General features: G+C 47.7%; 1 protein-coding gene across 1 annotated transcript in view; it reads right to left on the reverse strand.

Moving 5' to 3' along the window:
• Positions 1 to 25,081, reverse strand: part of Pnpla1 (patatin like phospholipase domain containing 1) — a 47,348-nt gene that overhangs the window by 2,318 nt on the left and 19,949 nt on the right. Inside the window, exons 2-9 of the mRNA XM_008840201.1 lie at positions 17,795 to 18,027; positions 15,660 to 15,725; positions 14,703 to 14,912; positions 12,764 to 12,824; positions 9,308 to 9,544; positions 9,006 to 9,060; positions 5,723 to 5,848; positions 4,626 to 4,740 (exon numbers count right to left, since the gene is read on the reverse strand). Coding sequence (XP_008838423.1) covers positions 4,626 to 4,740; positions 5,723 to 5,848; positions 9,006 to 9,060; positions 9,308 to 9,544; positions 12,764 to 12,824; positions 14,703 to 14,912; positions 15,660 to 15,725; positions 17,795 to 18,027 — 1,103 coding nt within the window. The remainder of the gene's footprint in view (positions 1 to 4,625; positions 4,741 to 5,722; positions 5,849 to 9,005; positions 9,061 to 9,307; positions 9,545 to 12,763; positions 12,825 to 14,702; positions 14,913 to 15,659; positions 15,726 to 17,794; positions 18,028 to 25,081) is intronic.

Below are 25,081 nucleotides of genomic sequence, written 5' to 3' on the forward strand. Positions count from 1 at the left end.
GTGTTGAGCATCTCTTCAGTTCCTATACATATTTGCAGTAATCCCCTCTAGGCTTATAGAATATTTGTTATGAGTTCCTGATGCTGGCATCCAAGTCTCATTTTTGTACTGTGTTCTTTGAAATAATAAACTGATTCTCTCACAGAGTGTGATCTGGATCTTTCTAAGGGAGGCATCCTGTGGAGGCAAGATGGCTGCCCTCTGTTCCATCTAAGATAGTTAGAACCTGCATGGTGGTGGGGCCAGCCTCCCTGTCCCTGTCCAGGGTGCTCTCTGGATCTTCCTCGGGTGGCCAGTCCTCGGGATGACAACTTGCTGACGTAGTAACAAAAGGGTCCTAAATTGTGGTGGTGAGGAGACCAGGGTTTTAGTCCATCTGCTTCCAGGCTGGTGATGTTGAGGCCAAGATACTTGGCCTAATCTAACCTGCTACAATTCCACATGTGACTCTCAAGGTGAGGGTCACAGAAAGACTAGGTTAGTCTTTTTTATTTCAATCTCGATTCTATACAATCTCCTCTTAGCTCCTAAACTCTGGTACCCAAATTCTATCACTGAGCTAAGATAAAAATTGCCAGAATATAGCACTAGATATTGGCTCAGAAACCATGGTATCTATGGAAAACATCAAAAGCCTCTTCCTCTGTGATGATGCATGAGTGTCTTATTTCCAAACCACATATCCATGCCTCATCCCTGAGGCTCATCCATTGCTCCAAAGAGATCAAGAGAAGGCAGTCTGCCAATCACCATTTCACAAAGGAGAAAACCACGGCCCAGAGTGGGGACATGCTTTGTCCAAGGTTACACAGTCAACTACAGATAGACCCAGGCCAGGACCAGGCTCTGAGACCTCCTGGTTAGTGCCCAGACCCCACTGCCTAATCCATATCATTCATGGAAGCTAGCTTTTATTGAACACTTACTATGTTCCAGATATGATACCAACTGTGTGGGATACACAGATGCAAAAGACACAGCTGGATCTCTCAGGACCCTCAGGGTTCAGAGTGAATTTGTGCCAGTCTAAACAGGGCGGATGGAACATGGGTTATCTTACACCATGATGCTTTTCTGAGGTACATAGGAGATCATATTGCTTTGAAAGTCTTTTCTCTTTGTTGAGACAGGGTCTCACTATGTAGCACCAGCTGGCCTCGAACTCACAGAGATCACCCTGCCTCTGCTTCCTGAGTGCTAAGATTAAAAGTGTGCACCACCATGCTTGGCCTTGAAAGTCTATTTAAAGGTGGACAAGTGACATTGTAATACAATGAACTTCCTCCCTCTGAGAAGTCAGAAGGCTAATGGATAAGTTGGAGGTGATGATGTCAGCTGAGTTCCAGCACTTGGGAGGTGGAGGCAGGAGGATCAAGAGCTCAAGATCATCTTCTGCTACATAGAGAGTTTGAGTCCAGCCTGGGCTACATGGGATCTTGTATCAAAACAAAAATCAGTCTGTGATTGTTGATAAAGGAAAAGAAATAAAGGAGAAAGGGACTAATTAGGGTTACCAGCGTTAACAAAAGTACAGGATGCCCAGCCGAATTTGAACCTCAGGTAAATGATTGTAATGGTCAGTGTTTACCTGAAATCTGCATTTGACAAGGTGTCCTGTGTTTTAGCTGGCAATCCTAGAACTAGTGAAAAACATAAGTCTCTTTATTATCTCAAAACAGGAGAAATTAGGGGCTGGAGAGATGGCTCAGCAGTTAAGAGCACCAACTGTTCTTGCAGAAGACCTAGGTTCGAATCCCAGCACCCACATGGCGGCTAACAACTGTCCATAACTCTAGTTCCAGGGGATGCAATGCCCTCTTCTGGTCTCTGCAGGCACTGCATGACCTGGGCACACTTACATACATGTAGGCAATACACTCGTACACATAAAATAAAAATAGATAATTCAAAAAAATTCTTTTAAATAACAGGCTAAATTAACAAGTGAAGAGATCCTACAGGCGGATTTCCTGGATCCTTGGAGCATGGACTTTGGTAGCTTTGAGGCTTCCAAAGTTCTATAATTTTTAGTAGGTGCCACCTTCCCCTGTGCCAAGGAGTAAGTGTCCTGATTGAGACAGACCCTCCCCAGGACTAAAGTCCTTGAGCCTGCAGGCTCATGGGGAATTCATAGATGAAAGTCTTTCCACCAGGGGTGACACTCAGGGATCTGCCTTTCCCACAGACTAGTCTCCAGGTGCTCCTGGTCTACACCACAGCAACAGCCCCGAGTATGAGGGAGGCTGCAGGTTACCTGGAACTTTGTTTTTTCAGGGGGTGGGGTGAAAAGGTCAATCTCTTTCTGTTAAACTTTTATTTTATGTGTATGAGTGTTTGCTTGCATGTTTATATGTATACCACAGGCATGCAACACCCTCAGAGGCCAGAAGAGGGCATTGGATCCCCTGGAGCTGGAGTTACAGGTGGTTGTGAGCCACCATGTGGGTACTGGGAACTGAACCCAGGTCTTCTGCAAGAGCAGCTAGTGTTCTTAACCCCTGAGCCATCGCTCCAGCCCCGGGTTATCCTGTTGAGACAGAGTTTACGTAGCCCAGGCTGACCGCAAACTTACCATGTAGCTGAGGATGTTCTTGAACTCCTGATTTTCCAGGATGCACCACTGTGCTCCTCTCAGGGACCTTGATTCTTTGATGGCCTTCCCAAGGCACATTTTGTTCCCTGAACAAATGACTAGTAAAGTGGGCTCCCCCAGGATCTCCTTGCCACAGCAACCCCCTATCTCAGCTTACATTTTACCTCCAGGTCCTTGGTGGTTAAGTCTAATTTACAGTTGAGTGGCGCCTCAGCTCTGGGTTTTTGCATCTGAGTATTTGTTAGGCAAATGCTGCTGAAGCCTGTGGGCAGTCTGAGCCTCTTTACTAGCCCTGGCTGGGATAGTTTCCTGTCTGGGGAGCAGTTGGGTGCATTTCCTTCCAGACAGGCTGGAACTGAGGTTTATAGTGAGACCAAACTCCCAAATCCTAGCCAAAGTAACTCCATCTTGCAGCAAACTGCCAGTTAACTACTTTACTTGGCAGACCCAGACAGTAGAAAACAAGCTGCCCTTCCTACAGTCAGTGTTTGCAGAGAGCTGGTAAGTCTCTGAGAGTCTCTGAGAAGGCCAGGTTGGGCCCCACATGAACACACAACCTTCCCAGGGTCTGGTTTTGTTTGTGCCTTGTCACCAGAGCCTGTGGTCACTTCGACTGATTAACACTAGGTAGCACTCTGAACTGGGTTTACATCGATTCTGCTGTTGACTTCAAGCCATATGGAACAGGAGCATGGTTGATTGACCTCAGGTAAGCAAACAGCTCTCCACAGTTACCCCCAGCTCCCTAAGTAACCCCTAGCCAATTCATGTCACTCTTTAAGATGAACTTGGATGAGCCATTTCGGCATAGAGGTCAGATGTTAATTTTACTGAAGATGTCTTTCTCATGGATCACCTTCACTGTAGTGTGAATGACAGCCTTCCCTCAAGGTGCTGGGAGGGGACATTTGGTCTCTCAGGTCCTTGACATCTTTCACAACTACCCCAAGACTGGGACATGGTGACCAGTTTCCATTGCTGCACCACATAGTTCCTCAGGGGCCTTTGAAAAGATCTTGAAGCCAAGGTTGGGGCCAGGCCCTCTCCTTGGGTGACCCCAGGGAATAGCTTGGAAAGTGGGTCCAGTGTTTGTGAATGGAGACTCCAATGCACTGTGAGAACCGGAAACAAGACCAAAGAAGAACTTGGCCTCTAGACAGGACAGGAGCCAGGAAAACCTGTCCTTGGCTCCTACCAGCTGGACTCTGAGTTTTGCCCTGTGGTATGTGTTGACGTCCATCTGTCTATCCAGAAGAGATTGTGGGAAGGCAGGAAGGATCACAGGGAAGCAGGAGGCTGTTCAGAGCAGGAAATACACATTGGGGGAACAGAACTTCTGGGGCACTGGACGGCAACAGGCATCCCCCAGGTACCAACAGGCCTTAGGTGGGAGGGCATCTGAGGGCAGTAGGGATCTGGGCCCAGGCTCCAGGTCCTTGGAATCTTTCCTCCTCAGCTTAGGAGTTTTGTCCACTCACTTCCTAGGAAAAGCACACAGAGTCATCATTTTGGAGTCCTCCCTCCATAACACCCCATTCTAAATTCTACTGAGATCTCCTTTTTAGCTTCATTCTAGGGCAGCCCTGAGCAAGCTACCAGTTCACTTGATAGAAACTGTGAATCTAAGTTTGTTCCCAAACCTGGGGGTTTGCTTTATTTATTTTTTAAAATTTTATGTGTATGAGTGTTTTGTCTGCATGTATACAAGTGCATCAAGTGTGTGCAGTGCCTGCAGAGACCAGAAGAGGGCGTTGGATTCCCTGGAGCTGGAGTCACAGGTGGTTGTTAGCTGCCATGTGGGTGTTAGGAACCAAATGTGGGTCCTCTGCAAGAGCCACTGAGCCATCTCTCCAGCACTCTAGTTCGTTCTCTCTCTCTCTCTCTCTCTCTCTCTCTCTCTCTCTCTCCACAAAGGGCCAGGAAGGGAGAGCTGGAAGAAATAGAGCTAGCTAGCACCACTCCTGGGATCATTACAGCCTCCTGGGACAAGATAGGCAGGGTCACCCTTGGGGGACACCCAGAGGGAACTAACGCCACACCTTAGGGCAGCTGTTTTCTCATGGATCTGGCTGGGATGAGGTTTGTAGGTGACCCAAACTGTCTCAGATGTGGTCAGCACAGGGAAGTCGAGTGGGCAAGGAACAGACCTGAATGAGAGAACCAAGGACGCACGCGTGAGAACTAAGAAGAGTTCCAAACCCCACCTTCACCTGCATGGTGACCCTGGGCTAGTCACCTGCCCTCTCTGGGAAACTGCAACAAGATCCTGTACAGCCCACCTTGATGATAGGCTTGGGGTGTGGATTTGCACATCCATCAATAGTTTTCTTTTTCTTCTTTTAATTTTTTAAATTACATTTGTTTATTTACTTACATGGGGGGGCAGAGTAACACTGTCTAAAGAAAAATAAGAGGAGGAGGAAGAGGAAGAGGAAGAGGAGGAGGAGATGAAAACAGGCTTATATTTGTCAGGGGACCTAGATTCATGTTGAAGGTCAAGCAGGCACCTGTGTGTCCAGCCCATTTTTTTGGTTTTGTTTGTTTTTCTGAGACAAGTTCTCACTATGTCACTCCAGCTGGCCTGGAACTCACAGAGGTCTGCCTGCCTCTGCCTCCTGAATGCTGGGATTAAAGATGTGCACCACCATGCCTGACCAGTGTTAAACTGATTGGTTGGTTGATTGTATATGTGTATGTGCAGCACGTACACTTATGAGCATCATACACAAGGTCAGAGGATGACTATCGGGAGTCAGTTCTCTCCTGCCACCTTGTGGAATCCAGGGATCGATCGAACTCAGGTCCTCAGACCCACGTGCAAGTACCTCTACCTGCTGAGCCTTCCCGCTGGCCCCAGCCTCCTTTTAAAGCACAGGCTATTCAGAAACTGAGCACAGCTAGTGACCCTCCAGAACTTACATCACTCTCACACCTGCTGTTTCCAGAGTGATTTCCTATTCACACAGCTGCCTGCACCGCACCCTCACAAGCTGAGAAGTTGGGATCGCCCCCATTCTGCAAGTCAGGAAGGGGGAGCTCAGCGAGACTGAGTGTCCTAACCATGAGCGCTGAGCAAGCCCGGCAGAGCAGCGCTCTTAGGCCCTGTTACTATACACCTTAGCGACTCACTGCAGTTTGCCGGCTGGCTTCTTGGTCTGGGGGTGTCTGGGGAAGCACTTTCTGGTGGTGCTTGTCCTCTGTTTGGTTTTCTTGAAAACCTTGTTGACCCAGTTTGAATCTGGAGCCGGACTTTCCCTGGGTGAAGAGATCAAGGAGTGGTTTGTTAGTGTCCTGAACAGTGTCCACGGTCCTCAGAGTCTCAGCTTACCAAGTAGACCCACCTGTCCCGGCTGAGGTCAGAGTTCCCCAGCAAATATTTTTGATTATCAACGACTATTTATTTATACAAGTACCACCAGGCCAAGGAGTCAACCAAAACTCAAACTTACATCTACTTACATGTAGATGCAAAGAAGTTAAAAATCACGCAACCATAATGCATAATTTATGTCTTGAGATGAAAATTTAAATTAAAATTATATAAAGAAAAATTTTAAAGTAATTTATTTTTATTTATGTTTTTGTTTTGTTTTGTGTTGTTTTGAAACAAGGTCTCTCTGTAGCCCCAGTTACCTGGAACTCACTAGGTAGATCAGGCTGGCCAAGATCTCACAGAGATCCACCTGCCTCTGCCTCCAAGTGCTGGGATTAAAGGCGTGCACCACCATGTCTGGCTATTATATCTAATTTTACCTACAAAACTTTGAAGGGGGGCTGGAGAGATGGCTCAACAGTTAAGAACACTTGGTGCCCTTGCAGAGGACTGGAATTTGGTTCCCAGCACCCACATTGGGAAGTTCACAACCACCTGTATCGCTAGCTCCAGGGGATCCAACATCCTCTTCTGGCCTCAGCAGGAACCCACTCACACATGCATATGCTAGCATACAGATACACAAACAGACACATGCACAGCACCCACACAGTGACTAACAACCATTCTTAACTCAAGCTCCAGGGGATCTGATGCCCCTTCTGGCCTCTACAGGCATTGCACTCATGGGTGCACTTACACACATGCAGGCAAAACACTCATATATAGAAAATAAATAAAAGGTATATTCTTTAAAAAGATAAGAGACTGGGAGTGCACTCTTTCCCACTGTCCTGGAAGAGGGTATGCCCAGTGTGCACAAAAGGGAGGTGGAAGGATGGCATCACCAATGTGAACAGACGAGTTCCACATACTGCGTCACTGGTGGACAGACAAGCAGGCCTGGAAGTGTGCTCCACGTGTGAGGACCCAGGTTTGATCCCCACCACACAGTCTAGAGGAGGACCTGAGTCATCCCCAGGCAGCTGAAAAGATGGAGTGCTCACTTAGCCAGGCCCCTCCCCCAGCGAAGGAGAGAAGGTATCTGGATGAGGGGAAACTTACATCAGGAGAGGCTTGCTCCTGGCCTCTTTTCCTTTAACTGGAGGTGCTGCCACTGTCCTCTGTGGTTCTGAAGAGGCAGGAGGAGTGAAGTGAAAATACAGGAGGTAAAAGTGAGGCGGCAGGTAGGGCGTACTTGGCTATTTTTCAAATAGCAATGATAAATGTGGGGTTTTTTGAGACAGGGTCTCCCTGTAGCCCCAGCTGGCCTGGAACTTGCTATAGAGACCAGGCTGGTCTCCATCTCACAGAGATCAGCTTGCCTCTGCCTCCCAGGTGCTGGGATCAAAGGCGTACACCACCATGCTGAGCAGTAGGTGTTTTAAAATATTTTATTTGGAGTTGGAGAGCTGGCTCAGCAGTTAAGAGCACTGGCTACTCTTGCAGAGGACCCAGGTTTGATTCCCAGCACCACATGGTGGCTGACCATCTGTAACTCCAGTTCCAGGGGATTTGACACCCTCTTCTGAATAATAAAAATAATAGATTAAATATTTTATTTGTTATTTTTATTTTATATATATATGAGTGTTTTCCCTGTTTGTATGTAAGTGCACCCATGTCATGCAATGCCTGAGGAGGACAGAAGAGGAGGTCTGACCTCTGTAGGCACCGCAAGACATGAGTGCACTTACATACATGCAGGCAATACACTCATACATATAAAACAGAAATAATAAATAAAATATATATATAAAATTAAAAACTAGGCCAGGCTAAATGCTCAGTGGGTAAATTCACTTGCCTTCCTGCATAATGACCCAAATTCAGTCCCTAGGACCCACATGGTAGAAGAGAACTGACTCCCACAAGTTGTCCTCTGACCTACACACATGTCCTATGAGAAGCATATGTGCACGTGCATGTGCACCCACACAAGGTAAAAATAAATAAATTCAATATACATTGTATATGTATATGAAATTTCCAAAGATGAATAAAAGTATTTGTTTTTCAATAAGCAAATAAATAAATAATAAAACAGCAAAGAACTCCCTGATTCTCATAGTTAGGACCAAATCATCACATCAGTGTATCTGGTTCAGATCCAGGGCAGCAGCTGTGGAGGGGCAGATGCTGACCCCTGAGCTGACAGCAAAGACACTTCTGTCCCTGAAAGTCATGTGTTAGGGGAAGTTTGCAGTAAATCCCCAGGAGTCAGAGCTCCCACCAACACATAGTATTTGCACCTTGTTCTTGGAACAGAGAATACTAATAGCTTTAGGATGATTATTCTTTTAAAATTTATTATTATTATTTTTTAAAATTTTATGTGTATGAGCATTTTGACTGCAAGTCTGTAAGTTCACCCATGTGTGCAATTCCTGTGGCGGTCAGAAGAGGGTGTTGGATCCCCTGTAACTGGAGTTATAGGCAGTTGTTAGCCACCATGCAGGTGCTGGGAACAGAACCCAGGTCCTCTGCAAGAGCAGCCAGTGCTTTTAACTACTGAGCCAGCTCTCCAGCTCCTATTCGCCTTCTTTTTTTTTTTATTTTAAATTTGTATGTATATGAGTTTTGCCTTCATGTATGTAAGTGCACCATGTCCCTGCAGTGCCCTTAGAGGCCAGAAGAGGGTGTCAGATCTCCGGACCTGGAGTTACAGGTGGTTGTGAGCTGTCCAACATGGGTGCTGGGAACTGAACTCCAGTCCTCTGCAAGATCAGCCAGTGCTCTTAACCTTTCCAGTTCATGGTGGTGGCTGCAAAGGCAGCCGGCTAACGGCACCCACCAACCCTCCCCCTAGAGTGGTGTTTCTCCTTAGGTGTTAAGAGCTTGCCTGAGGGCCAGAGCTGGGAGGATCATACCTGGTGAGTGTTCTGGGCACGGCTCCTCCACCTGTGGCAGGGTGGGTGATGTCAAAGGACAGGTGTGAGACCCTCCCAGTGTTCCCTCTGCTGAAGGTCCCAGGGATGCCCCGACTGCTGTGGCTGACTTGGAGTGTGGGTGTCTGAGCTGTAGTCCAAATGGCTGTACCTGCTGCTGAGGGGACTCAGGTGATGCAACAGACGGTAGTGGTCCAGTCTCCGAGCTGGGTGAGCATGAGGCTGAGAGGGAGGTAGGTAGTGCACGTGGCAAGTCTTTTGCCCCTGGGTCCTCGGAGGCCAAGTCCAGTTTACAGCTGTCCTTTACCCCTGGCTCTGGGTTTTGCATTTGAGGATTAGTTAGGCAAATGCTATTGGGGTTGGTGGGCAGCCCAGGTCTCCTGACTGGGCCTGGCTCGCACAGAGTCAACGGTGATGCAGGTGGTAGCTCGGGTGACTCCGCAGACGGCTCACATGTGGATTCAGGTGTCTTCCGGGATGGAGACACAGGGGGATGGTCACCACTTCCGTCTTCTTTAGGATCCCCCTGTGGGTGTGGTTTCGAGGCTTCTTCCTTAATGTCCCCCTGCGTTTGGAGGCTTGGCCGACTTTGATCCTGGGGCTCATGGCCAAGGGCGAGCTCTATCTGGCAGTACACTTCTACCCGGGGAAAAATCACTCTCTTGGAGGGGGAATCAAGATACGCAGCATCTAAAAAAACAACCATGCAGATCAGGCAGTGACACTAACCCTGGTGTCAGCGCAACATCTGCACAAGTGCTTCCCGGGCTTTTTTCCAAAACAGATCGAGATAGTTCCACTCTATCGGAACTCACAGTCTAGGGTAGGGAGGCCCAGTAACCTACAGAAATCCAAGAAATAGCTGGGTATGATGTTATCACCCTGTCCTCCCAGCATTCACAGAGGCAGGAACATCATGAGTTTGAAACCAGCCTGGGATACATAGGAGACTTTTCTTTTTTTTTTTTAATATTTTACTATTTTTATTTTATGTGTATGAGTGTATTGCCTGCATGTAAGTGAGTGCACCTGTGTCTGCAATGCTGCAGAGGTCAGAAGAGAGCATCGGATTCCCCTGGAACTGGAGTTAAGGGCAGTTCGTAGCTGCCATGTGGGTGCTGGGAATTGAACCTGGGTCCAGAGCAGTCAGTGCTCTTAACTGCTGAGCCATCTCTCCAGTCCTGGGAGACTTTTCTTAAAACAAAACAACAGCAACCAAACAAAAAAGCAATTCAAGAATTGGGTGTGGTGGCCTATGCCTTAAGCCTAAGGCATCTATCATAATATATGTATCATAGGATGACATCTAAATGTGAGACATTTTTAAAAGGTTTCAATTTAAAAAAAATCTAGCCAGGCAGTGTGGCACACAGCTTTAATCCCTATACTCAGGACGCAGAGGCAGGTGGATCACTGTGAGTTCAAAGCCAGCCTGGTCTACATAGTGAGACCCTGTCTCAAAAGTAAATTAAATTGGGTCTACAGAGATGGCTCAGCGATTAAGAGAACCAACTGCTCTTGCAGAGGACCTGGGTTTGAGTCCCAGTACCCACATGCTAGCCTGCAACCATCTGTAACTCCAGTTCCCAGGGATCCAATGCCCTCTTCTGACCTCTTTAGGCATTGCACTAATGCCATGAGTACACTTACATACATGCAGGCAGAATACTCATACACATAAAATAAAAATTGTTTAAAGGAGTGGGTGGGTGAAGTAGTATATGCCTTTAATCCTAGCATTTGGGAGGCAGAGGCAGGCAGATCTCTGTGAGTTCAAGGCCAGCCTGGTCTACATAGTGAGTTCCAGGCCATCTGGGGCTACAGGGAGACCCTCACTCAAAAGAACAAAACCAAACAAAAAAATAGAAAGTTTATTGAAGGTGGCAGGGGGAGATGGAGGAAAGAGTTGAACAGAAAGCCAGGTATGGTGTCACACACCTATAATCCTAGCACTTGGGAGGTAGCGGCAGGAGGATCAGGGGTTCAAGGCCAGACTTAGCTACATAATGAATTTGAGACCAGCTTGGGATACATGAAACCTTGTCTAAACAAAACAACCACCCATCCACCCACACAACCCAGCCAGCTGGACTGGGCAGAAAGCTCAGTGAGTAAAGTGCTTGCTCTGCAAGCAAGAAGACCTGACTTCAGATCTCCAGCACTTCGTATACAAGTAGCACTTGCTTGTAATTCCAGTGCTGGGGGCTGAGACAGACAGATGGTGGGGGCTGTGCTCACTGCCAGCTAGTCTAGCCAAATCATCAAACTCCAGGTTCAGGGAGAGCCGTTTTCAAGGGACTAATGGAGAGAGTGACAGAGCAGGACTCCCAACGACCTCTCTGGCTTCCACGCTCATGCGTATAGGTCTGTACACATGTACATGCACATGCATATATGCATACATGTACACAAGAGAATAGCTACATGAGCTGAGGTATATTCATATAAGGAAATGGAGTGTCAAAGTTAAAAAAAGAATGGACCATTTATAGTTTCAATAGCACAAATGAATCTCAGAATAATTACGCAGAGGGAAAGAATCCAGAGAAAGGAGAGTTCAATTTGTAAGTTTCTGTATATCAAAATTAGGGTTTGTAAATTAATCTATAATGATCAAGACTAGAATGTGCAACTTAATCTATAATGACAGAGACAAGACCAAAGGGTATTTGTAATGAGGGGGTGAAGGAAAGTGAGAAGGATCACAAAAGGGCTCCAGGAAACTTTCTTTCCTTGAGACAGAGTCTCATGTAGCCCAGGCTGGCCTCAAGTTCACTATGTAGCCAAGGATGACATCGAGTTTATGATCCTCCTGCCTCCACCTCCCCAGTGTTGGTGATCAAATCTCACAGATGCTAGGCAGACTCCCAACTGAACCACATCCCCCACCCCTTCGGAAAACTTTGGGATGGTATGTGTAGGACTTTATCAAATTGTGGAAAAAATGGAGGGAGGGCGTGGGAGGGGGTGAGCTGGCTGCAGGCACCTCGGTGAAGACTGGCATCCTCCAGCTCCCTCCAGCACAGCCAGCTCTCCAGGATGTTGCCCTTGGGAGGGAGGAGAAAAAGGATGCGAGGGTGTGAGGATGCAATTGAAGGCTGACACCTTTCAGGGTTCAACGACTTCCCCCCAGATGGCAGGTGGGGAGCAGAGCGTGGTTGGACAGGAATTTCTCAGGACGTCTCAGTAGCTCCAACTCCCACACCTGTACCAGGACAAAAATTCCAGAGGCCTTGTGGGGAGGAGGGAGAGAGCCTCCCATGTGTGCATGCATATGTGCACGCCACCTGGCGGAGGAAGTGCGCGCTGCAGGAGAAAATCTGAGCCAGGATTAGGCAAGCGCCCTTTGTCTAAAATTCCTGGATCTAAAACCATGTACTAAGGCATTTACCTTAAACACGGAAGGTCTTTTCACTTCTTTTCCGAAAACCATGGCCTTCATGGAGTTAGAACATTCAGTCTACTTGATAAAAGTCCAGAGGAGACACAGAGGTGGGGCCACCTTTCCAGACCAGCACAAGCCAAGGACCTGTCTTTGATTTGTTGATTGGTATGTCACTCAAACGTAACTAGTCACATCTACTGGAGACCTTGTCTCAAGTAGCCCAGGCTAGCCTTGAACTTCTGATCCTCTTGCCTTCTCTTCCTGAGTACTGGGATTAGAGGCAAGCACTCTACTAAGTAAGCCATATCTCCAAACCTGGCTTTGTTTTAAATCCATAAGCATGTGTCTTGAAATGGCCTAGCCACTGTCCTATGAGTTAATCCATAGCCACAGTGGCCTGTCAGGCTGCTCGCCCTCATGTCCAGCTCTCCTGGCCATAGCTGTAGGAGACTGCCCTCTGCTCAAACTTCCATTCCCATCCCTGCTCCACTTTCCAACCTTCCCTCCCGCTCCCAGGTACTTACTTAGCCTCCGCAGGTATGAAACAGCATCATCATAGCCCCGGTAGTAGTAATCCTGCAGGATCTGGGTGAGGACATGGGAAATGAAGGAGGGTGCAGTGACCTGAGAGACACTGTCCCTTTCCCACCCACAGACACAACTTCCCACTGCAGAACTTTGCTCTGGGATTTTCAGAAAGCACATGGGTTGGGGCAGGAAAGAATGACTCAGTGGTTGAGAGCAGTGGTTTCAGTTTCCAGCACCCACACAGTGGCTAACAATCATCCTTAACCACAGCTCCAGGGAATCTAGTGCCCTCTTCTGGCCTCCATGGGCATTGCATGCACATGGTGCACTTACATACATGCAAGCAAAGCACTCATACACACACATGTACCTGGACTGCACCCCACCCTCACTATCTGCCCAGGAGAGCTGATGAGTGATTGCTGACATGACCCCCGGAGGACATCAGTGTGTGTCACCTGTTCCCAGGGCACCAGCAGCCTCTGCCACAGAAAAGGCGGGATGTTCCAGAGACCACACATTTGGGTCATAGGAAGGATAGACTTTAGGGTCTGGGTTCAAATTTTAGTACTGCACCTCATTGGTTGTGTGGTTATAACCATTCACACCCTCATTTTTTCCACCTGTTAAATGAGAACAGTAGTGGTATTTTTGCAAAGGATTCTGGAAGGGAGAGGTTCCCCATGAGGCCCTCTCTGAGAGGGCTGGATAGGAAATATTTGGGGCTTTGCTGGCCACAGACTTTGTTGCAGGATTTTCTTTATCATTGCTATTTTTATTGCATTTATTTATTTAGCATGCATATGTGAGCCTCATATGAAGGTCAAAGGACAACTTCTGGGAGCTGGTTCTCTTCATCTACCATGTGGGTCCTGGGGACTGAACTTAGATCCCCAGGCTTGGCAGCAAGCCCCTGTACCCACCAAGTCATCCTGCCTCCCACCCTGCCCAGTATCCTATTTTCTTGTTTGTTCTTTAATTAATTAATTAGTTTATAGACAAGGTCTCATGAAGCTCAGGCTGCCCTCAAATTATGCATATAGCCAAGGATGACCTTGAACTCCTGTTTCTCCTGCCTCTGTCTCCTGAGTGCTGGGATTACAGGCATGTACCACCCCTTCTGGTTCACACGGTAGTGAGAATCCAACCCAGGGTTTCCCACCTTTTAGGCAAGCACTCTGCTAACTGAGCTACATCCCCAGTCCTGGATCTTCTTTCTTTTTAGTAACCTTTTTAAAATGGCAAACTTGGGACTGGAAAGATGGCTCAGCAGTTAAGAATTCTGGCTGTTCTTGCAGAAAACCCAGGTTTGAATCCTAGCACCTACATGGCCACTAAAATTCATCTTTAATTCCATTCCAGAGGATCCGACACCTTCTTCTGACCTCCTAGGGCACCGCACGACTCGGGTGCACTTACATATATGCAGGCAATACACTCATACACATAAAATAAAAATAATAAATAAAATATTTTTAAAATGGCAAACTTCAAGCCAGTCATGGCGGCACACACCTTTAATCCCAGCACTCAGGAGGCAGAGGCAGGTGAATCTCTGTGAGTTTGGGGCCAGCCTGGTCTACATAGCATGTTTCAGGCCAGCTGGGGCTACAGAGAGACCTTGTCTCAAAAAGACCAAAATAAAATAAAAATGGCAAATTTCTTAGCTCTGAGCTGTTCACACAGCCTGCATTTGGCTGACGCTTTGGCCCTATTAGAGGAAGCAGTTGGTAGGTACCATTCCACCAGGGGCTTTGACACCATCCTGTGCTAAGGGAGGAAACTGGGGCTTAGAGACTTGGTCACTGCCACACAACTGGTTAACACAAGCTCACAATGCAGGTCTGAGGAAGTGTGAGGGACTCCACAGGGAGGGACATGGATCGGAGGGTCCCCGCTGGCTCCTGATCCCACCTGCCCTTGCCTGACTCTCACCACAAGATCCGGGGGGAACAGCGCGTGTGTCATGCGGGTGATGTTCTCCAGGGAGAACTGGAAGGAGAAGTTGAACATTCGGAAGTCATGGAAGATGGCGGGGCAGTCTCGGGGACAGATGTCCTGCTGTCCGCTGAAGGTGGAGATGGTGATGGAGTCCGTCCAGAAGGCACAGGGCTGCATGCTTGTGAAGCCACCATCGATGTACCTCTGCAGGGGGCAGAGAGAGACACACACAGTGGGGTCTAGAACTCCCAGCTAGAGAGGACATGGAGGAATCGGGTCAGCAGGCAGCAGGGGCCACAAGACCCTCTGGGACCAGTTTGGAGACTGAGGTTCCCAGAGTAAATAGTGGGCAGTGTGGCCCAAGGTTACTTCCTGTGCTCACAGTGGCCTCCAGATTCCCAGACCAATGGTCTGGCCCCTGACTTTCCTCCCTCAGCACCCTGGTGGCACTGGCCTCTGTGTGGGGTCTGCCTTCTGGATGACACAGGAGACCAAGCCTATTCCCACTACTTTCCAGTGTACTCACCTCCAGGCCTTTCCTGTCTGGTGGGTTCCTCATCTATGAACTGAATATGAGATGACCTATATCAAGGCTCTACCTCCCAGAAGTGTCTAAGAAAGGCCTGCTGATCTGAACCCTAATCTCTAGGCCTGGGGTCACAGCCTTAATACTCAGAATGAGTGTTTTGTCCTTATGAATCTAAATGCACCATGTGCATGCAATACCCATGGAGGTCAGAAGAGGGCATCAGATCCCCTGGAAATGGAATTACAAATGGGTGTCAGCCACCATGTGGGTGCTGGGAATCAAACCTGGGTCCTCTGCAAAAGCAGCCAGTGTTTTTAACTAACTGCCCCGCTGCCTCTTCAGCCCCCTTGTATTGGGAATTCTGACTAGAAAACACTCCCCACTTCAAGGTCCGAGTTCGTACCCTCAAGCTCCTCACTTACCTCACCCCGGTATGTTGGGGGGATGAAACCACAGTAGACAGGGACAAAACAGCTGCAATACAAGGCCTGGGAAGAGAGGGGGCTGAAATGTCACAGGTGCTCAGGTGGGCAGTGAGGACTCACAGGTGCCACTGACCCTCAACTGGTTCCCATTTCCTTAAACTCAAAGTGAGGATGATGGCCTGGGAAACAAAGCCCCAAGTTCAATTCCTAGCCTGGCCCTAACTAGTTGGGTCCTTGGTAACCTACCATGTCAATCAGAACCTGATGTCTTAGGTTTAAAGACAGAGGGTGGTGTGATGGTGCATGCATTTGATCCCAGCACTCGGGAGGCGGAGGCAGGCAGATCTCTGTGAGATCAAGGCAGTTCTGGTCTACATAGTGAATTACAGGACAGCTGGGGCTGCAGGGAGACCCTGTCCCCCCACCCCAAAAAACACCAACAGCAACAAAAATAAATAAATAAATAAATTAATTAATTAATGGTGGCACACACCTGTAATCCCAGCACTCAGGTGACAGAAACAGGCGGATCTCTGAGTTCGAGGCCAGCCTGGTCTACAAACTGAGTTCCAGGCTAGCTGGGGCTACAGGGAGACCCTGTCTCAAAAAGAGAAAAAAAAAAAAGAAAAGCAAAAAGAAAAACTTTACAAAAGCAACCTAGGGGCAAAATGATTTATTTCAGTTCAAGGTCACAAGTCCATCATTACAGGGGAAGTCACAGTACAGGAGCTCAAAGCAGCTGATAACATTGCATCTGTCACAAAGAAGCAGTAGGCAGTGGGTAAATGCATGCTGCTGGTCAGCTCCCTTTCTCCATTCATTCTGTCTGGAAGCAAGCCAGGGAATGGCCCGTCCACCTCAGTTAACACTCAAGGAACTCCCCCACTGGCATGCCCGGAGGCCCATCTCACAGGTGATTCTAGATTCAAATGGAAAATCAACACTAATCATCGGTATTTTTAAAATTTCAACTATTAATTATGTGTATGTATGTGTCTATATGTGCACAAATATGCAAGTGCCCTCAGAGGCCAGAAGAGGGCGTTAGATACTCTGGAGCTAGATATTTTTAAATTTCAACTATTAATTATGTGTATGTATGTGTCTATATGTGCACAACTATGCAAGTGCCCTCAGAGGCCAGAAGAGGGCGTTAGATACTCTGGAGCTAGAATTACAGGTGGTTGGTTGTGAGCTGCCTAACATGAGCTGAACTCAGGTCCTCTGCAAGAGCAGTGCACGCTCTGAACTGCTACGCCATCTTGCCACCCCCTCTTTCTGCTCCTTCTCTCCCTCCCTTTCTTTCTCTCTTGTTTTTATTTTAGTGTATGAGTGTATTGCCTGCATGTATGTGAGTGCACCCGTGTTGTGCAATGCCCATGGAGGTCAGAAGAGGGCTTCAGATCCCCTGGAACTGGAGTTATGGGTGGTTGTTAGCCACCATGTGGGTTCTGGGAATTAAACCCAGGTCCTCTGCAAGAGCAGCCAGTGCTCTTAACCGCTGAGCCGTCTCTCTCCAGTCCCCTCTTTTCTTTATTTGAGACAGGGTCTCATGTAGCCTAGGATAGCCTCAAACTCACTATGTAGCCAAGGATGACTGAGGACTTCTAATTCTCTTGGTTTATACGGTGTTGGGGATTGAACCCAGGGCTTCCTGCATGCTAGGCAAGTACTATGTCACTAGCCCCAGCCTGATAATTCAGTCTTCTATCAAGCCTCACTGGGAGAGACAGACAGAGGGCAGGGGGGCCTGGGGTACTCTCCTTTGGCTTTTCTAAAATTGGGAGATGCACTGGGACGTAGGCCGGGAGGTCCTGCAAGAGCCATGGGACTCTGTGGGCCATCTCTGGGCCTCTGGTGAGCTCTAGATTTAGCCCAGAGGTCCTGCAGGGTGGAAGTGGAAGTAGAACCTGGGGGACCTGGTATAGAACTTGCCAAGTTGGTGGCCAGGTCTGGCTGGTCTTGGACTTGCTTCCCTGAGCCATCTTATCTGTCTCTGCTCCTGACAGAGATGCTCACATGAAGGAAGGGGAGGACCAGAGAAGCAGGAAAGGGAGGGAAGGGAGGAGGTGGGTAGAGAGCCAGGCTGGACTCTCTAGGTTCACACAGGCTGGGCTCAGCCTGGGCCTTGCCTCAATCAGCTCCTCCTTAGATGTGTACTCTGAGACCACCACGTTCTCTCCATCTGTGAGTCGCGTGAGGCTCACGTGCAGCTTCCCGGTGGCGAACTTGTAGGAGTCTTCAGGCAGTGCTTGGTACAGAAACTGGCGCATCATCTGTACCATCTTGCAGGATGGGGATAGCGGTCCCAGAAAGGATTTCTTTACCTCTGCCAATCCCTTGTTCAGGACTCTAAGGTACTCCTCTGTAGAGGGAGCAGAGGGGAGAGGCAGCATCAGCCAGGGGTTCGAGGTCAGCAGGGGCCTTGGGGACTTCACCATATTATCCTGAAGCTCACAATGCAGAAGCCTGGGATCCAGGGTCTGCTATTGTGAGAGGGACAAGTCAGGCAATGAAGGAGGAAGTCCCCAGCTCCTAGAAGCCTATGGCTAGGCGCCCAACGCCAGGTCCTCTGCAACAGCAGCCAGGGCTTCTAGCCACTGAGTTATCTCTCCAGCACCCTTAAACAAATATTTGAGTGTAAAATGTCCCAAATGGAAATTTTTACTTAATGTTAGTGTCAAACATGGGGCTGGAGAGATGGCTCAGCAGTTAAGAACACTTGCAGCTCTTGCAAAAGATATGAGTTCAGTTCTCAGGACTCTATGGAGGCTCACAATAGCCTGTAACTCTAGCTCCAGGGGATCCAACACCCTCTTCTGGCCTCCTCGGAACTGCATGTATGTGTTGCACATACATACACTCAGTCAGAACACTCATACACATAAAATAAAAATGAAATAACCAGGTGTGGTGGCGTGTGCCTTTAATCCCAGCACAAGGGAAACAGAGGCAGGTAGATCTCTGTGAGACTGAGGCCAGCCTGGTCTATATAGTGAGTTCCAGGTCAGCTGGGGCTACAAGGAGACCCTATCTCAAAAAGACCAAAAAACAAAACAAAACAAAATAAAATAAGTTAAGTCAAACAGTAATAGAGGCATGTAGTCTTGAGCTGTCTGGCTTGGGAGGTAGCCAAGCCGGCATTGGGATTGGGTAACATCTGTCAGAGGGCTTATGGGAAGGATCCATGGGTTGCGTTTCCAGTTTTGAGAGTCTTTGTTCTGACAAGTGCCTTGAAATCAATCAAGGAAGTAATCCCACCGAGCCTAATTTCTGTTCATAAAAAGAGGGTCAGAGACTTTGGTTTACCCGAAGTCACACAGCAATTAGGAATCAAACCAAAACTAAGGATAATTTACGCCTGCCATGTTTTACAGTTCATAGATGATGGCGCCACACGGGTATAGTTCTGGAGACAGGCAAGACAGGATGCCGGGGTACCAGTGTGTAGATGTAGAAATGGAGACAGAGAAAAGTGTGTCACCAGAAGTCACACAGGCAAGCAATGACTCCAACCAACCTTTGAAATTTTCCTGGGTGTTGGACCAATCCCTGAGTGAGCCTGGGTTGCCATGGTGACGACCATCTCACACTCAGATTGCCTCTGCATCTGATTAGTGGGGACCCAAAGCAACAGAGTATGTCAGCTGTGAGCGTGTGTGAGCAGGTGCCCCCGGGGCACAAGGCTCTGCGGTTTTAGCTATGTCAGCTTTATAAGTATGGACATGTGCAGTGTTGTCCCTCCGGCAAGGGTAGCTGGCAGGTTGTGAGGCACCCTCAGCAAGTGGATACCACAGTGTGGCATCACTGAACTGAAGTCTCACCCAGAAAAAATGGAATGAGAACCACCTTTTTTTTTTTTAAAGATTTATTCATTTTTATTTTATATGTGTGAAGGTTTTGCCTACATGTATGTAAGTGCACCGTGTGTGTGCCTGGTGCCCTTGAAGGTCAGAAGATGGTGTCAGATCCCCAGAAACTGGAATTGCAACTGAACCGGGATCCTCTGCAAGAACAGCCAGTGCTCTTAACCACTGAGGCAGCTCTCCAGCACCCTGAACTGCTTTATGAGGCAGGGTCTCATGTAGCCCAGGCTGACCTGTGTAGCCAAGGATGGCTTTGAAGTCCTGATCCTCTTAGCTCTACCTTACCAGTGCTGGATGACAGGTATGTGCCACCACTGGACGGGCTGTGTGTTGAATTTTTAATGAGTAGCCGCCATCCTGACAGAGGTCAATGACCTTCCCTGTTGTCACCTGGGACCACGGTGCTGCTTTAGCTGGTCCAACCAGTCTGAACTGCATGTGGGGAAGATGGAAAGATGTGCTAGTGTCAGACAAAGCACACCTACTTATTGTGGGGGATAAAAACCAATAAAAATCAGATAAGAACAGGTGTGGAGGTCCTGTCATCCCAGCACTTGGGAAGTAGAGTCAGGAGAATCAGGAGTTTGGGACCATCTAGGACTACAAAGACCCTGTCTCAAAAATCTCCAAACAAAACTGAACTAAATTAAAATGCAAAGCAGAGCATCAAAAAGAAAAAAAAATCTTAGAATCCCTCCATCCAGATATTAACATTTGGGTGCCAGGCATGGTGGCACATGCCTTTGATCCCAGCACTCAGAGGCAGAGGCAGGTAGAGCTCTGTGAGTACAAGGCCAGCCTGGTCTATACAGTGCATTCCACGCCATCTGGGGCTACAGGAAGACCCTGTCTCAAAAAAAAAAAAAAAAAAAAGAAAATAACATTTGGTCTGTTTTTTTGGACTATGTTTTTTTTTGTAACTTACTTTTTAAAAATATTTTGTTTATTTTTTATTTTATGTGTATGAGTGTATTGCCTGCGTGTAAATGAGTGCACCTGTGTCATGCAATCCCGCTGTGGAGGTCAGAAGAGGGCTTCAGATTCCCCTGGAACTGGAGTAAAAGACGGTTCGTAGCCACCATGTGGGTGCTGGGAATCGAGCCCCGGTCCTCTGCAAGAGCAGTCAGTGCTCGTAACCGCTGAGCCATCTCTCAAGCCCCATAACTTACTTTTTAAAACCTAATACAGACAGTGTGTCTTTGCTGATAATACTCATTTATTATTTATTTTTGGGTTTTTGTGTCTGTGGTGTGTGTGTGTGTGTGTGTGTGTGTGTGTGTGTGTGTCTATGTCTGTGTCCATGTCTGTGTGTGTCTGTGTATTTGATACAAGTATGTGGATGTTTGAGGAGGCCAGAAGAGGGTGTTGGATCTTCTAGAGCTGGAGTCACAGACAATTTTGAGCTGTCTGACATAGGTGCTGGGAATTGAACTCAGGTCCTCTGGAAGGTCAGTAAGTGCTCTTAACTGCTGAGCCACCTCTGCAGCCCCTCCTTTAAGGACTGGAGAGATGGCTCAGTGCCTTAAGGCACCCATAACCAAGCCCTTACAACCTCAGTTCCATCCCCAGAACCCACAAAGTGGAAGGAGAGAACTGACTCCTGCAAGTCGTCCTCTCATATGCAAAGGTACATCCAGGAGTGGTGCAGACCTTTAATCCTAGCACTTAGGGGACAAAGGCAGGTAGATTGCTGTGATATTAAGGCCAGCCTGGTCTACATAGTGAGTGAGATCCAGGACAACTGGGACTACAGGTATACCCTGTCTCAAAAAAAAAAAAAAAAAAAAAAAGGGCATGGTGGAAGCCTGCAAAGCTATTATAAGTTTGGATCATTTTATTTAATTTATGTATTTTTGTCTATGTGTATGAGTGTTTTGCCTGCATGTATATATGTGCACAACATGTGTGCAGTGCCCATTGAGACCAAAAGAGGGCATGGAATCCCCTAGAACTGGAGTTGGCCTCCTTGTAGGTGCTGTGTGCTGAACCTGGGTTCTCTGCAGGAGCAGCCAGTGCCCTTAACAGCTGAGCCATCTCTCCAGCCCCTGGGCCATTGTTATATTGAGCAGGTCCTCAATGGGGGCTAGGTAATTACTTTGTTTCCTGTTTCTTTGTTTCCCTACATTATGCCACAAGGAGCAATCCATGCTGAATTCTTTGCCCCATCCAAGGCTGTCATCTTAGGACAAATTCCTAGTAGTAGAAAAGTCAGGTCAAAGGTATGCAAATTTCCAACCTGTAGTGCTTCCTGTAATTGTGGCTTTAGCACGGGATTCATTTCCAGTCAACTCTCAGCTGTTGGGAGGAGGTGTGACAGGGACCAAACAGCAGCAGAGATTCAAAATAGTATTGACATTTCCAAAGCACTCACATCTGAAAATGGTTGAATCTAGAAATCAGCTGTGCACCAGCCAGACTCACACAGCCAGGGAAGGAGGGGGTGGTGTCTGGCTTCTCTCAGTCTGGTGCTGAATTTAAAATTCTTCCTGGATGCTCACTGAGGGCACCAACTGAAAGGCACCTTTATCTCTGTATCTTCCTGTTCCTCAGCAGTTTATGTGTGTGTCTGTCCTCAGGGTCCCTGTCTCTATTATTATTGTTATTATTATTATTATTTTATTGTGTGTGTGTGTGTGTGTGTGTGTGTGTGTGTGTGTACACGTACACCATGCACATGTAGAGGTCAGAGGACAAATTGTGGGGGTTGGTTTTCTCCTTCCACCATGTGGGTTCTTGGACTTGAACTCAGATCATCAGGCTTGACAGGAAGCACCTTTACCCACTGAGCCATCTCATTGGCCTTCTGTTTCTCCCCTCTCACTCTTTGTACCTGGCAGAGGCATGGGGGGGGGCAGGAATAACCTGATTAAACAAATCTCCGTCAATAGAAAAGCAAGGGTCAGCAGGCTGTGATAGTCAGGAGGATTGTTTCAAGTTCAAGGCCAGCCTAGTCTAGTTAGTGAGCTCTGGGAGTGGGGGATAGAGATGGGGAGGAAGGGAGACAGAGGCACTTTAAGTGCAGCCATCACTGGGTTCTGAATGTTTACTTCTTCACTCTTCTGTGACTTTCCAGCACCTTCTTCCACCTAAAGGCCTCTGTGGTAGAATATTGTCAACTGGTCAGGATCTAGAGTCACCTAGGAGACAAACCTCTGGACTTCTCTATGACAGTGTTTCTAGACCGAGTTAACTGAGGGGGAAGACCCCACCCTGAAGGACAGACTAAACTAGAGGCGACACACTGAGCGGCAGTCATCTCTCTTTGCTTCCTGATTGTGGATGCAGTGTGACCAGCCATTTCAAACGCCTGACTATGACATTCCTGTCGTGTTGGACTACCCCATGGAATGGCGAGCCAAAATTAACCCTTCCTTCCTAAGTTGCTTCTGTTGGGTGTTTTGTCATAGCAATGAGAAAAGTGATTGATACGGCCTCTCTCCAAGCTCCAGGCTGCCAGTCTGGGCCATGGTTTCTAAACTTACCACAGCAATGTGGTGTTTGAAAGCAGCATCTCTGTGCAGTACATCCTGGTCAGGAAACTCCAGTTAGCTGCCCCCACCCCAGAACCTGCTAGCTGCATCTGTCCACTCCTGCTCAAGGGAGGAAGTTCTCCCGGGTAGAGCTACAAGTCCTTCCCCTCCTCTCTCAATGGCCCATCACTGTCTGTTGCCCACAGAAGACCCTTCAGGAAACTTCCCAGTAGACTGGGGATCCTCCAGAGCCAACCTCTCTATACCCAGCCAGTCTCTATGACAGGCATGAACGTTCGATGTTTGGTCAGTATGTAAATGAAGGAAAACAAGGTCTGAGCACAAGGAATCGGTAATTGGACTCTCCAGTGAAGGTCATCCAGAAAGACAAGCAACAGAATCAATTATATATATGTGTGTATATTTTTCGAGATACAGCCTCATATAGCCCAGGCTGGCCTCAAACCTGCTATATATTTGAGAATGTGCTTCAACTCCTGAGCCTCCTGCCTCTGTCTCCCAAGTGGTAGGATTACAGGGGTAAGGCCTGCTCCCTGGCAAGAATCAACTACATTGACTAGAGCATTCAACTTGGGCAGATAACTTCAGTAGGAAAATTAAGACAATCAGATGCTGAGCTACGAAGACTGAAGCCACAGTGCCAAGTTTCAGCCACTCGGGGAATTTGATCATCTTTGGTATCCACAGAGATCTCTTGCAAAGAGCTCAGTCTGCAAAGCCAGGCAGATCTGATTCAATCCCAGTGTCACAAGTGCCATCTGGGTTATCCATGGTCAGTTAACTACCTTTATTCAACCTCAGTTTTGCCACCTATAAAATGGGGGCGAGAGGGGTCAGTGAGATGGATCAGGATAAGATGGGCCACTAAGCCTGATGCCCTGGGTTCAATCCTTTGGACCCACATAGTGGAATGACAGAACTAATTCCCCCAGGCTATCCTCTGACCTCCACAAAGTGTACACATACACACATACACACACACACAAATTTTTAAACCCATTTATTTTTATTTTGTGTGTATGAGTGTTTAGCCTGCATGTAAGTGCCCTACATGTATGCAATGCCTGCAGAGGCCAGAAGAGGGTGTCAGATCCCTTGGAACTGGAGTTACAGACAGTTCAGACAGTTGTAAGCCACCATTTGGGTACTAGAAACCAAACTAGGGTCCTCCGCAAGAGTAGCCAGTGCTCTTAACCACTGACCCATCTCTCCAGCCCCCAAACCCACTTATTTTTAAAAAGTCATTTTAAAAGTTGATTATAAGCTGGGCCTGATGGCACATGCCTTCCCATCACTCAGGAGGCAGAGGCAGGCAGATCTCTTTGAGTTCAAGGCCAGCCTGGTCTACATAGTGAGTTCTAGGCCAGCTGGGGCTACAGGGAGACCCTGTCTCAAAAAGACACAAAAAAAGTTGATTATATGATTTTATGATTTTAATGTGGATGAAAATACCTACTTTAGGGTGGGGATGAGGCTCAGTTAGTAGAGTGCTTGCCTAGCATGCATGAAGCCCTGGGTTCCATCCTAAGCATCATATAAACTGGGGTGTGGTGGTGTACGTCTGTAACCCCAGCTCTTGGGAGGTGGAGGCAGGAAGATCAGAAGTTCAAGGCCATCCTCTGCTACAAAACAAATTGGAGGCCACCCTGGGCTACTTGAGACCTTGGTTCAAACAAAACAAAACAACAGTAACAACAAAATGCCTACTTTATTAGGTTATAAGACAGTTTTTAAATTTTTTAAAAATTTTATTTCATATGTATGAGTGTATTGCCTGCATGTGTGTAAGTATACTCATGTTGTGCAATGCCCACAGAGGTCAGAAGAGAGCATTGGATCTCCTAGAGCTGGAGTTATGGACAGTTGTTAACCGCCATGTGGGTGCTGAGATTCAAACCTGGGTCTCCTGCAAGAACAGCCAGTGTTCTTAACTGCTGAGCCATCTCTCTAGCCCCAAGGCAGATAGTTTTGAAAATTCCCTGCTCACAGAAAGTGCTCAGTACTGGCTGTGCTAATAATTTCCTGTGTGATGGTGAAACAGACTTCTAGATATTTCTGACTC

This window comes from Nannospalax galili, unplaced genomic scaffold (assembly GCF_000622305.1).
Source record: "Nannospalax galili isolate Female #2095 unplaced genomic scaffold, S.galili_v1.0 scaffold538, whole genome shotgun sequence".
Taxonomy (NCBI): Eukaryota; Metazoa; Chordata; class Mammalia; order Rodentia; family Spalacidae; genus Nannospalax; species Nannospalax galili.